The 12796-nt window shown below is 35.1% G+C and overlaps 1 protein-coding gene across 1 annotated transcript in view; it reads left to right on the forward strand.

Moving 5' to 3' along the window:
- Positions 1-202: 202 nt before the first annotated feature.
- LOC106668884 (paired mesoderm homeobox protein 2B-like) overlaps positions 203-12796 on the forward strand; it is a 66362-nt gene continuing 53768 nt past the window's right edge. Inside the window, exons 1-2 of the mRNA XM_024229147.1 lie at positions 203-509; positions 11257-11453. Of these exons, the coding sequence (XP_024084915.1) occupies positions 209-509; positions 11257-11453 (498 nt within the window). The 5' untranslated portion in view covers positions 203-208. The remainder of the gene's footprint in view (positions 510-11256; positions 11454-12796) is intronic.

The raw sequence follows: 12796 nt of genomic DNA on the forward strand, positions 1-12796 counted from the left end.
GGGTGGGAGGTTCGGGACGCCAATGAGGGTGCGAGTTGAGCGCAGTATCACTCACGCTCCGCCCCATTCCGCCCACTACACTCTTTTCTATAAAGCCGTTATTGAATTAAAGGCTATCATTTGATTTCCACACTACAGTCTGGAAGGACGCTAAATATTTCTAATTTCAATTCGGAGTGTAGTTTATTTCGGTCTGAGTGTAAGTGGGATGGACTACTCGTACCTAAACCAAGCGGCGGCTGCGGCGGCGGCAGCCGGTTTCGACGGCTCTTCTTGCAGTTTGAGCGGCGGCGGTGCAGGGATGGAAGCACCTCCGTTGGGCACTTGTTCCTACCCGGATATCGGCTCCTGCAGCCAAATGTCATACAGGTACACCATGGGACGTAGCTATAACTCGACCACCACCGGCATGTCCGCCCTCGGCCCGGCATCCCAATGTCCACCAGTTATGCCGAGGAGTCATCAGGATCACAGAGCGCCCATATTTCCTACTACAATGAATTTACAAGGTGAATCTTTTAACCACCGACCGCGATAAGCGACTCGACGTCTTCTCTTATCGCGAGATGCGTTTTATTAACCCTCATGTCGCTTATTCGATCACTTTGCTCCCAGTTTATCCACCCTTGAACGATTCAGCTGCAAACACAACAAAAAGACGTTTTTCCTAATTGCATTTGCTCATTTACCCTTTAGGCGAACGACATCCGGGAAATTAATACCTGGGGTTGTAGAGGATTTTGGTGAACCGCGTTGTGGTAAACCCAATGTTCCTTAAATTATTCACAACTCCCTTTGAACTGACTGCTACAATCAAATCTATGAGGGCATCCCTTTCTATGTACGCTCCGCTGCATGCCGTTACCGCCACGTGAATACAAAACTCATAAGATTATTTTTGAGAATAATTAGTCGTTTTTTTAGTAAAAATTAAAGTTTGTAATGTACAAGCAAGAAAATAATTCGGACAGTTTTCGTTCCCTATTGTATACAGTTCTTCTTCACTGTGGTTAAGCCGAAACAGTTTAACACAATAACATCCTTGATATTGCAAAGTAAAACACTGAGGCAAGGATCTGTTTTGTTAAATCTTGTTTATTTTTAGTTAATAGTTGTATTTTTTTCTCTTTCCGATCGTGGTTTCAGAGATAATTCCAATTTAAACTTAATAATCAACCAGGTTTTGACTAAAATTATGAGTGGACCGAACTCCAAATTCATTCTATTGAAAAGACTAAGATTGAAAGTAAAATTATTAAATTATTTACTAAATATTATTATTTATTCTGTTTATTGAACATATTATTATTTGTAAATTATTAAAAAGTCTAACAATAAGACGAACGAACGACCGAATAAAATAAGTTTTGATATCAAAATCAAATACTTTTTTAATTATTTATTTTTTATTAGTAACGAAATTTTGATTTTGTTGGATGGAAGAAGAAAATTTTTTACGCTTTAAATATTTATATGCCGCTGAACATTCGTAAATGAATAAATCGGATTTAATCATGATTAAACGCTAAATAACCATTAAATAACTATATGCCCCAAATACAGTTGCAATTCGACATGCGGTTTATTTTCAAATAAACAGACTTCAAAAGAGTTCTCAAAATGACTGAATTCGAGATGAAATCTATCGATGTTTATTAACTATTATTGAAATTGCATCTCTTTTTTATAGAAATTTTCGCTTTCCTTTTCTGCTCGGTCGGTTTTATGGCGTTCTTTTCCAAACCCTGATTAAACATGGTTTCAGATGAGCAGATCATGCTTGAATTTCTTAATTCGGTTTAATGTATTTCATCAGGCTCCACTTTTTTTATATGCAAAAAAATAACAATACTAGGATTATTACTTATAATGATTGAACTACTTAAACCTTTACTTAAAATGACCCATTTTAACTGTAGTTGTATAATTTTGGCTATAGCACTGCAATAATACGAGGGACGGAGGTTAAATATATATAAGTATACACATATATATCCTAAATTGTAACCCTAATGTGCTAAACAAGCTACGAAGTTAATTAATTACAAACATCAACAATAAAAATATTTTGCACGTTGCCTATTACGGGAATGTTTTGCCTTTTCTGTTAAATTGTGTGGCGTTAATTCAATCAGCCGGATAACAATTATTTCCTGTGTGTTTCTTGATGTAATCCCATCGGGATTCAACTGATTGTAACGCCGTTTTCACTATTTTAAGTCCGTTCGAAGGAGGAGATCCAATTGCCCTCTTTAACTTTGGACGTATTCAGTTTGTCTCGTAAATGAGAGAAATAATCAAATTTCGAGGTTTAATAAAATTCGACGGGGACTTTGACATGTGTATTACATATAAGCACCCATTTTAAAATTATCAAAAATAACTTTTTCTTTCGTTTTCTATACTTACAAAGTGTTTATGTTCACGCTGTCTAAGTTTAACAAAAAACTTACACTACAACTGACTACTTTTACTTTAATTTATATAAAATCTAATAATTAGAGAGCCGAAAAACTATGATCGCAAAAGCAATTGATTCACAATTTTAGCAAAAATGTTTTTCTTAAACTCCGTACAAACATTAAACGATTTTATAGTACTACAAATCAAGTAAAAATAATTGATTAATAGAAAAACCACTGTAAAACAAATAAGAAAGAATTTGTTATACGAACTGACAAAACAATCTTTGCAAAATAATTTTTTTAATCCTTTGTCACTACTGGCTTTATCGTCTATCTTCTAATAATCAATTTTATAAAATGCATGCCATAAACATTCACATATATGTCCTAGGATTCATACTCGAGTAAAGTGTAGTGCACGATTAGAAATGGGATTGATGAAAGAACAACTTATCAGACATAACTTCGTTCTTATATTATTGATAGCACTCATTGCGCCCCCTCTATGTAGATTTTATTATTATTATTTTTACATATTTACTGTTAATTCTGTACTGGCATTTGGAAATTAATCTGAATAGCAAGAAAAAATTGTTATGCTCAAACTATCGACTTGTCAGTTTTTCCGGTGAGTTTACCTTTTCCTTTTCTAAATGACGAATTCATATTAACTATAATAGGTGTCCAAATCGTATGATAAATTAGCTCAAAAAAATAATCATTTTTCAATTAGTGCATAGTATTTTTAGTTAAATCGTTAATTTGTGGTTTTAAAAAACAAAATAAAAAGCACTATTATTTAATTTATTCAAGAGTGTAAACCAACTTTTGGTAATATACTCTATTATTAATATTTAATAGGCTATTGGTTTAATAATATTACCTAATATCGATGTGATATAGTAATATCATTTTGCACAAGTTCAAATCACACACAAATAAAATAAAACATGAAAACTAATTAATTGAAAATTTTATTTTTTCCTCCTCAATTTGTATTTTTTAAATTTTGCATACTATTCTGGGGTGAAGTTAAAAAATAGAATATTCGAAGGATTTTTATTATACCGTTCAATGCGATCAGTGATCAATATTAAGCTTTTTCCAAAGGCAAAAGAGCATGTCTATTTATTATTTATGGAGGAATAATCTCTTGAAACCTCAATTTTAGTGTGTATATTTCCAAAAAAAAATCGCCTCCCCGTGAAAACTCAATTCTTTAATATTTACAATTATTTTCGGACCACAATTTTATTAAGACTTCTTTTTATATAAGCGCTTGTAATTTTCACTTTTTTAGTCTCAAGTTTTATTTACGTGATTGTAATAATTAATATCATGATTTTCTGGTTTCTGTGTTAATAATTAAATGGTTTTGTAAACACTTATAATATAATAATATATAAGTACATAGATTAGAAAAATCTACTTTTTGTTAAACAAAAAACAAAACAATTCCAGTTTTACAATCGTTCTACTCAATATTGATATTTATTTATTTGCTTCTTATTATCTGATAGCTTGACTAGTTAAAAAAAGGCTTTTTTAGTACATTCAAAATTTAATCTATAAATTCTGTCTTTTCTGAAGAGGAGGGATATAAATAGATCAAATAAATAATAGAGGGAAACTAGGAATCAGCCATAAAACCTGTAGCTGACAAATGGAAATGCTATGATTCTCGACAACAGACTTCACATCTCCCCGGGGAAGAAAACAAACATTTCTAAGTATGTTAGGTTCGAATGCAGGGCCGCTGGATTCGAACCTAGGAACCTTGCGGTGATGAACGCCCTGTCAACGCCTTAACCGGCCACCGTCGCCTTTGCTATGAATTAATAAAACCGTTATATTTTCACTATTAAGAAATTTTACTGATATGAAATTTGATAAAGAGTGTCTATTTGACTCTTCTAAAAATGAATGTCTTCAATGGTTTTTAGGCCTGAGAGGATGAAGATTTATCCCAGTTTAAAATGTAAATTCTGTTAATAGAATTTGACATTAATTTCAGGAGATTCGTGCATTTTGTCTAAACTCGCTTCACTTTGAAAAAGAAACCTGTCCAAAAAAATCTATAGTCCAACTTATAACTATTACCAAGAAGTATATAATACAAAAGATGATTTAATTTGTGATTTGAATCTTGCCAAATAATTAATTTCAGAATATCGGGCAATTGTTTAATTAAAAGCCAAGAGATTCGCATTGTTACGTATAATACAAAGGTGTTTTTTTAGAGCTAGACTAAGCCTACCTGAGTACAAAGCGGAAAATCGCTAACTATAGACTGGGCGGTGTTAAATTTTTATGGGAAATGAATTTAAAATATAAACTCACTGAGAGTTAAAACAATTGAACGTTTTACTAAAACGAACTAAAAACTGGATAACAATAAATAAATCTTGGGCGGGCAGAAAAGTTTTGTAATTGACCTAACTCTGTTGGTCCGCTCATCAAACGCCAAATTTAACAATTATTCGTGACTTATTAGCTGATCCGTTATAAATATTTTAGTAAAATCAAGGTTTAGACTACAAATTAGCTTTTTAGATCATTAAAATCATAGAAATAGAGCTTTATTATTTCTCATTTGATAAGATATATTTTATAGATGATTTTTTAATTTTTTTGGCCCTTGAACATAGTTGGTTCTAAAGGGAATTACAGCTTTCCGACGTTTTGGCATCCTGTGCCATTCTCTACAAACTATTTTATTTCTTTACCATATTTTTTATTATGATTATTTACTATTTATTATTTTATTTTAGAAAAATAAAGTAGTTTCTCCAGAATGGCACAGGATGCGGAAACGGCGGAAGAGTGTAATTTCGTTTAGAACCACCTTCAACACAAAGGCATAAAAAATGGTCATATTTAAAAAGAAAAAGGAAACAACTAAGAAAAGATCTATTTTTTATATTTAAATAAACGAAGATTCTTTCGTTCATTCATTCAAATTAGATTTGTTCCGCTTTTGTAACGGTGGGGTATGTGAAAATTTCAACGTAAAAATTGGCAATTAAGCACAAACTAGTGACGCAAATCGAGAAAAATCTTTCAATTAAAAATCAAGAGTTTCACAATTTTATGTGTAATACCATTTTTTTGTAATGCAGTTTTGAGGTGCACTAAGCCTAATGTCAGTTAAAACTGAAAACCTTTATTAGAAAATAATTTAATGAAAGAAATGCAACTAGACGAACGAACTGAGACCTAAATATATTAAACCGAAATTAAAAACACAATACGGATAATAATGAATAAATGTTGTAAGAAAAAGTTTCGTACTGTCCTAAATCCCTTGTTTCGGTCACCAAACGATATTTATAAAAGTAGGAAAAAAGGTTTTGTTATAAATTCTATGAGATTAGGTTGTGATTAGATTGTGAGGAATGACCTCTGGTGAGATTGAAAGTAGCGTAATTCCGCGGATAGCTCGACTCGGTTGGTGAAATGGTAAATACATACAAATCAACAAATCGAAATCGACTCCCGATAGCTGGATAAAGGTGAAAGAAGCTGTATAACAGACGGTGACTGAGTGAACCGTATTATCAAGATGGTAGTGAAAGCAGAGGGTGGATGGGCTGAATCTCTTATAAGAAGAGGGGCCAGGAAAAGGGGAAATAAATGGCGGATCCTTCCAAGGGTCTACTGTTGCTCCATTGATGACAAATGAAGGAGGAAAAGAGAAATCATCTTTTCTTACTCTTTCACAATTAACAGGCTGAAGATGCGTAGGAAAATCTTTTCGGACCCAACAACTACTCGGTTAATCCGATTTAGTTCTAAGTTGCTAAAAGAGATCTTAGATAATTGCCTGTTAGCTGATTGCCTCTGCCCCCGCCACTCACCCTTCGATGGAACAATGTTTCTTCTTAATTCGTCTCCCGACCTCATGCCGCCCCAAGCAATTCAAACCCCGCTATTTATTTTTATATTTACGACCCATTTGTTTATGAGTTCACCACCCGTAGATGACTCCGATAATACTTCAACTCGCTGCGGGACACATGCCCCTGCTGATTATGGCCCGGAAAAGCCCAGATCGCAAATAAACGACAATTCAAACCGTCCCTGAAATAGAGACAGTTATTTCGCACAATTGTCGACAATTAAATTGATTGTGAAAGGATAAAGAAAACTGCCTAAATACTTAAACACGAACCCTCTGGATCAAGGTTGAAGAAAAAAGCAATTCAGTTGGTACTGCCAAGCTTTCGGCCTATTTTAACGTCATCATCAAGGCAAAACAATCTTATATATGTCTACAGATAGACATATAAAGTTTTTTTTTTCAAAGACCTTGGTAATACTAGGACTGAGTCGGTCTTCAAGGAAATTTGAGATTGTCTGTAAAAAACTTACGTATGTCCTTCGCTGTACTGCCACTCCTCCAATCTACTACAACAGTAGAACTTTGTTCCTTTTCCAGCAACAAATGCCATACGCTATTTGGGACTTTACATCGACAAAATACTTACATCGAACCCCCATACTCGAGTCAAAAGAATAGAACTGAACAATGATATAAACCATTGCCCAAGCGTCCCACTTCATACCACCTTACTATCCACACAGGCCCCAAAATCCCATTTGTCCTCGAAACCGGAAGAAGTGATATAGACACCGCCATAAAACCCTAGATGGTCATCCCAACCTCCTAGTCGAACACCTTTCAACCCAAGCCCTCCCCGACAATCCTCAAGACACTTAGGGCGTCGCGATTTCCTCCACTCTAATAATGTTATATGTAATACAAAATTGGTGAAAACAACTAAATTGGTTCTAGCGCTTTGACGCTGATGTATACATAACATAATAATAAATAAAAACAAAAAATTGTTTTTCAAAGCACTCACATTTGCCAATGATTAAATAAAACATAGAAAAATGCAAAGAAATAGGTTTACCTTCTTATACTTAGATGCCGTTTGGTAAAGAATTTTTATTATTTTCAATGGATAAACAAGATAAATTTGCCGCCATTGGATTGTGCTGTGTGTTATTATAATATCAATATCTATTTACCACGTAGAAAAATTACTTTCATATTAGTCAGTGAATGCACCCAAAATCTCAAAATCTGGGTAGTAGCAACAAACTGATATCTTGGGTATGGGGATACTGGTATCTTGGGTATATCATTCCTTGGGACACAGAGGAATTTTTAGAACGAAAAGACCGACAAACTGGCAAGAAAAGGATCTGCAAGACTATGTATAGGCCCTGAACCTATACTTGGGATGACGAAAATAAACTGTGCTCTTCAGAGGTGGTACACACAGTAAGCGTATATTAAAAGAACCCTCATAAAAACTGGCGAACTTATTGCTTCAGTTAGAGAGGGTTAAACTCAGAAGGGTATATACATAAGAGTATAAAATAATTTTCAGGGGCTTAACATCCAACTCGTAGGATCTCGCTGACGAGGGTGTAAAACCACTTTACAGTACAATACTCAATTAAAAACCAATGGGTTGTGCCAGGATCCGAAGCCAGGACCGTTAGCGTGGCAAATACAAGTCAGACTTCCTAACTACTCGGCCACCGCGGTCCCTGACTGAAAACTCAGAGGAGTGGTAGGACTATATACCGGTCACTAGCATCTTAGAAAACAACTACATGGGTAGGTTTAATAATGATCCCATTTGTGGGTTATGCAATGAGGAAGAAGAAACAGCCATCCATGTCATCTTCGAATGCGAAGAAACCACTCAATGGAGACATAACCTGGGATACAATAAAAAAATGTTTCAACGACATTCAATGACTTCTTAAGAGATGGATCGAGTCAGTTGAACTGAACTAAGGAACTAGGAAAAGTACAATAAGCCAGAAGGCTGTAATGTTTGAGGAACATGAACACCCACTTCCCACTTCCCTAACCATTTACGTTTGTTAAATGTGTCAACGTATTCCGAAAGGTTATCTACATGTTTTTGAATTTAAAATTATGTGAGTTTTTGTCATTAATAACGATTGCCAAAGATAAGTAAAAAGGCAGAATTCCATGGGAAATAAATTATATTATTCGGGGTTACCCATGCTTTGGCAGAGGCTATTTCCTCTTCTTGAAACCGTGTTTGCTGGATCACGCTTAGCCATAAATGCCAGTTTTGCATGGTACTGCCTATTTTTACCAGGGAATGCTATATGTCAAAAAGGCCGACATTTATTATCATTTAATAATACCGTCTTAACCAATTGTCTGGTGCTCCATACTTAGGCAGTAGTTATCCTTCCGATAGCTGCAAAATGTGGTGAAATCTTACTCTGCTGCTCCCATTCCGGAGGGACAGATTTGATTTAAACGGTATTTAAACTTCGTATTGGCACAAATTTGAATGATTTACATCAATAATTTGGTATAACAGAAATACTAGTACAATTAAATTCGATTAGAGAAGGAGTCGGTCTCTTTACGACATGCGCACCTGGCTGGTGGACCTCTTCCTACCACAGCTCAGAGAATGGCCAGGCTTCAATTCGCACGGGAACATGTGAATCGGGCATTGGAAGATTAGGGACGCGAGTTCTCTTTACTGATGAGGTGAGAGTTGGCTTCAAATCTTCAAATGGGCGTAATTTCTTGTGGAGAATCTCAGAAGAAAGGTACGCCCCATGTTTATGGTTTGGTGGATCATTAATGTTGTGGGGTGGCCTTCCTTGGACGCCCCCACCGAATTGGTTGTTGTACGAAGAAGATCTCTAACTTCACGGAAGTAGTTACAAGAAATAATCAAAGACATGTAGTGCCATTTGCCCCTCACATTAGTGAGAGATGCTTGTTAATTCGGGATAAGGCACTATAGAGCACGAATTGTGCATGACAAATGCGGTGGACATGAAGTTGGAATTGAGCGCTTGGTATAGCCAGCTCGCGACGAGTTCGACGGCCAAATCCAGGTCCTCACCCTTTGGTTGGAAACGGCTCTTCTTGATGAATGGGCAAGAATTCATCAGGATTTTATTAGAAATCTTTTCCAAGGAATGCAAAGGCTTTGAACGGACGCGAATCGTGCCACAGGTGGCAATCTCGGTATTAAAGGGGGCAAACCGTCTTTTGTTAAATATTTTTATTTGTTTTTTAATTTTCAACCCAATAATTTGTTAGAATATTATTTTTAGAACTAAACCTATTTTTGGTGTGAAAATCAAACTTTAAGGGTGATGCGTTTGTTTTGTCCATCAGTATATATTAGGGCTGTACTAATACAATAAGAAGGGTTATATTCATACTGAACAGGCAGGTGCTCAACAAGTTTTGTCATGAATTACCGAAATGCTAAAAACACCTGGTCAGGCTAAACCTATTTTATGATTTGCATATGATGATCAACATAAAGCCCTCACAAACGCGGTATCCCATGTTTCCCGAAATGTTTTTTGATCCGTATAGATATAATTCACGATTATTCATGAAAACATTATTAAACTTTTGTAGACTTTCTATTACCATCTATTAGCAACTGAATCAGCCGAGTTTTTCTGGATATAGCCACATTGATTAAACGGGACCAACACCTTAATCCAATTTAACAAGGAGAAACCTCATTTAGTTAGCAACTATCCCGCATAATTACACAATAATAAATGCTAGTATTATCACTATTTCTGGTAATAATAATAAATATTTTATTTAACTAAAAAATGAAAATGATAAACAATATTAGACTAGGCCGCAACGGTTAAAGACGTTGACACGGCGCTCATCCCTGTAGGTAAATTCGAATCCAGCGGCCAATGTTCCGAATTCAACTAAATGGTCTTCCTTTCAAAAAAATCAGCACCCCGGGCTTGATATGACCTCAGCTTTTCCAATCCCCGGTAAAAATAAATAAATAACAAATAATAATATAACATTACGCCTGACAATGGTCCAAATTATTCGTGTGTCGTATCTGTGGCATCTAACACAACTATAAATATAAAACGATTATTTACAAAAAAATATGTTCCTTTTTGAAAATAATATCTACACAATTAAGATAATTCCAGGATTAGTAGTTATATCTTCAAACGAAGTTTTGAATCGTTATTTTATTTCTGCTTTGTTTTACATTCCAATATCTTTAGTTAACATTTGGTTAAAAGCAAAGCATATTTATTTAGTAGCGATAATCAAAAATTCGGGCTTATGTTTCCCATATTAGCCAGAGTAAAACGGTACTTACGCTGATTGGTTTATACGGGGGAAGGGGCGCGTGGTAGAAAATTCCAGGGGCGACAGTGGAAATCGAACTCACGACCACAGGGTCGGCGAGCCGAGAGTATAAAGCCTTGTTCCCACGGCATGTGGCTTGGCGTGCCTGATCTATAAATCCTACTACTACACCGTACTAGCGTTGTTTTTTAAATCAACACCGATTTCATAAAAAAAATTTACCCAATGGTGACTACAAGAGCTCGAGATTCGTCAAGCCGCACGCCATGGGAACAAGGCTTAACGCGATAGCCATTCGGCAAATGGGGCCCACGTTGTCTTTTAAATCTGTATGTTTTGTGCTTCATTGACTAACTTACTATGTACTTATGTATTTAATATATTCCACAAAAACCAATTTCAGAAATAGAATAGAATTTGGGTATAAGTTTTGATATGAAGAAAGGAAACATCATTCCTAATGACTGATTCAACTAGACTTTATCTTTAGAAAAACAATTGCACAAAAGAAACTTTTCTGACTTGCTCGCATTAAGAAGCGCGAAAAAGTAATGAAACACTACATTTGGAAAATTCTATTTCACAGATTTACCCCTTTTCCTTCTGTTCACGTCTTTTCAAACAGATGCATTTCAAAAGTAGAATAAAATCGAAACGTAATGACAGTTGGTGTATTTTCAGGTGGCCTGCCTTACAAAGTCTACCCCTCTCACGAAGGCGTGCTGACGGAAAAAAGAAAACAAAGGCGGATTAGAACGACGTTCACTTCGGCACAATTAAAAGAATTAGAAAGAGCCTTTCAAGAAACGCATTATCCGGATATTTACACCAGAGAAGAAATTGCGATGAAGATCGACCTCACGGAAGCACGAGTACAGGTAAAAATTCTTAAACAAATTATTCAAGAAAACCAAACAAATACGAAAATCCGTTCTCCGTTTTACATTGGTGGATGGGAAAATTAAAATGTTAATTATATTAAATGCTATACTATATTACTATACAAAATATAATATTAAATACTATTTAATTAAATAATTAATTAAATTAAGTAATTACTTACGAGTCATGTTTCACCCTAATATGTCCTTTTCACTCCATATTTCATCGCTATTAGGGGCATTCACGATCTTTGTGTTAACCCTAACCAACTCTGTTAAGTCTTGTTATATCGAGAAAAACGAGACGTAGACTTGTAGAATCGGCTAGTTATCATTGCTTGATCTAACAGGCCAGGGCCTATGTTAGATGTTACGTCGAAGAAGTAGTCACATTGCTAGCCGTTAGGGCGTAGTTAACCAACATGGCAGCCATGAATTTAACAGCTGTTTTTTGTTTACACGTATTTTTATTCTTAAATACGCATTAATTAAATCAGACCAATACATTTCTTTTGGTAATTTCTGAGTTATTAGGGGTATTCACGATGTTTGTTAGATGTTAACTCGTGTTAACTCGAATAGAGAAATGTCCAGTAAGATCGTGAACGCCCCCTTCTTTTCATAGCATGTTAAATGTTACTTTTTCCGCAATCGTGTCGACGTAACTTGTATCCTAACGTCAAACAGCCTACAACTTTTGGAACATGGGATGTATCTATTATGAACGAGGGTGTAAGGACACGTCAGAAATTAACAAAAGAAATGTATTGGTCTGATTTAATTAATGCGTATTTAAGAATAAAAAATACGTGTAAACAAAAAGCAGCTGCTCGATTCATGGCTGCCATGTTGGTTACCTACGCCCTAACGGCTAGCAATGTGACTACATATTCGACCTAACATCTAACAATCTACCCTGTTAGATCAAGCAATGTTAACTAGCCGATTCTTACAAGTCTACGTCATAATTTTTCTCGATCTAACAGGACCTATCAGACTTAAAAGGGTTAACACAAAGATCTTGAATACCCCAATTGTTTAATAGCGGAAATAACAAAGTAATATATATATTTAACAAACAAAACGTAATACTGAATCTTTTTTTTCTCAATCTTTCTGAATGAGGTAAATTGTTTATACTCTAGAGGACAAAATTTACTCAACCTATTTCTCTTAAGGGCCTGAATGAGCTTCTCTGTTTCCCCCTGATACCGGTAATATCCTTATTCAGAAGTTTCCATAAATAGAGATCTTCAGTCACTCCAACCATTATTACATCATATCGTCCAGCTATTCAAAATACGTAGTTAGATTTTTACTATTTTCTTTTATTTTAATTG

Source organism: Cimex lectularius, unplaced genomic scaffold (genome assembly GCF_000648675.2).
Source record: "Cimex lectularius strain Harlan isolate CLEC.00 unplaced genomic scaffold, Clec_2.1 scaffold376, whole genome shotgun sequence".
In the NCBI taxonomy this organism is placed as follows: domain Eukaryota; kingdom Metazoa; phylum Arthropoda; class Insecta; order Hemiptera; family Cimicidae; genus Cimex; species Cimex lectularius.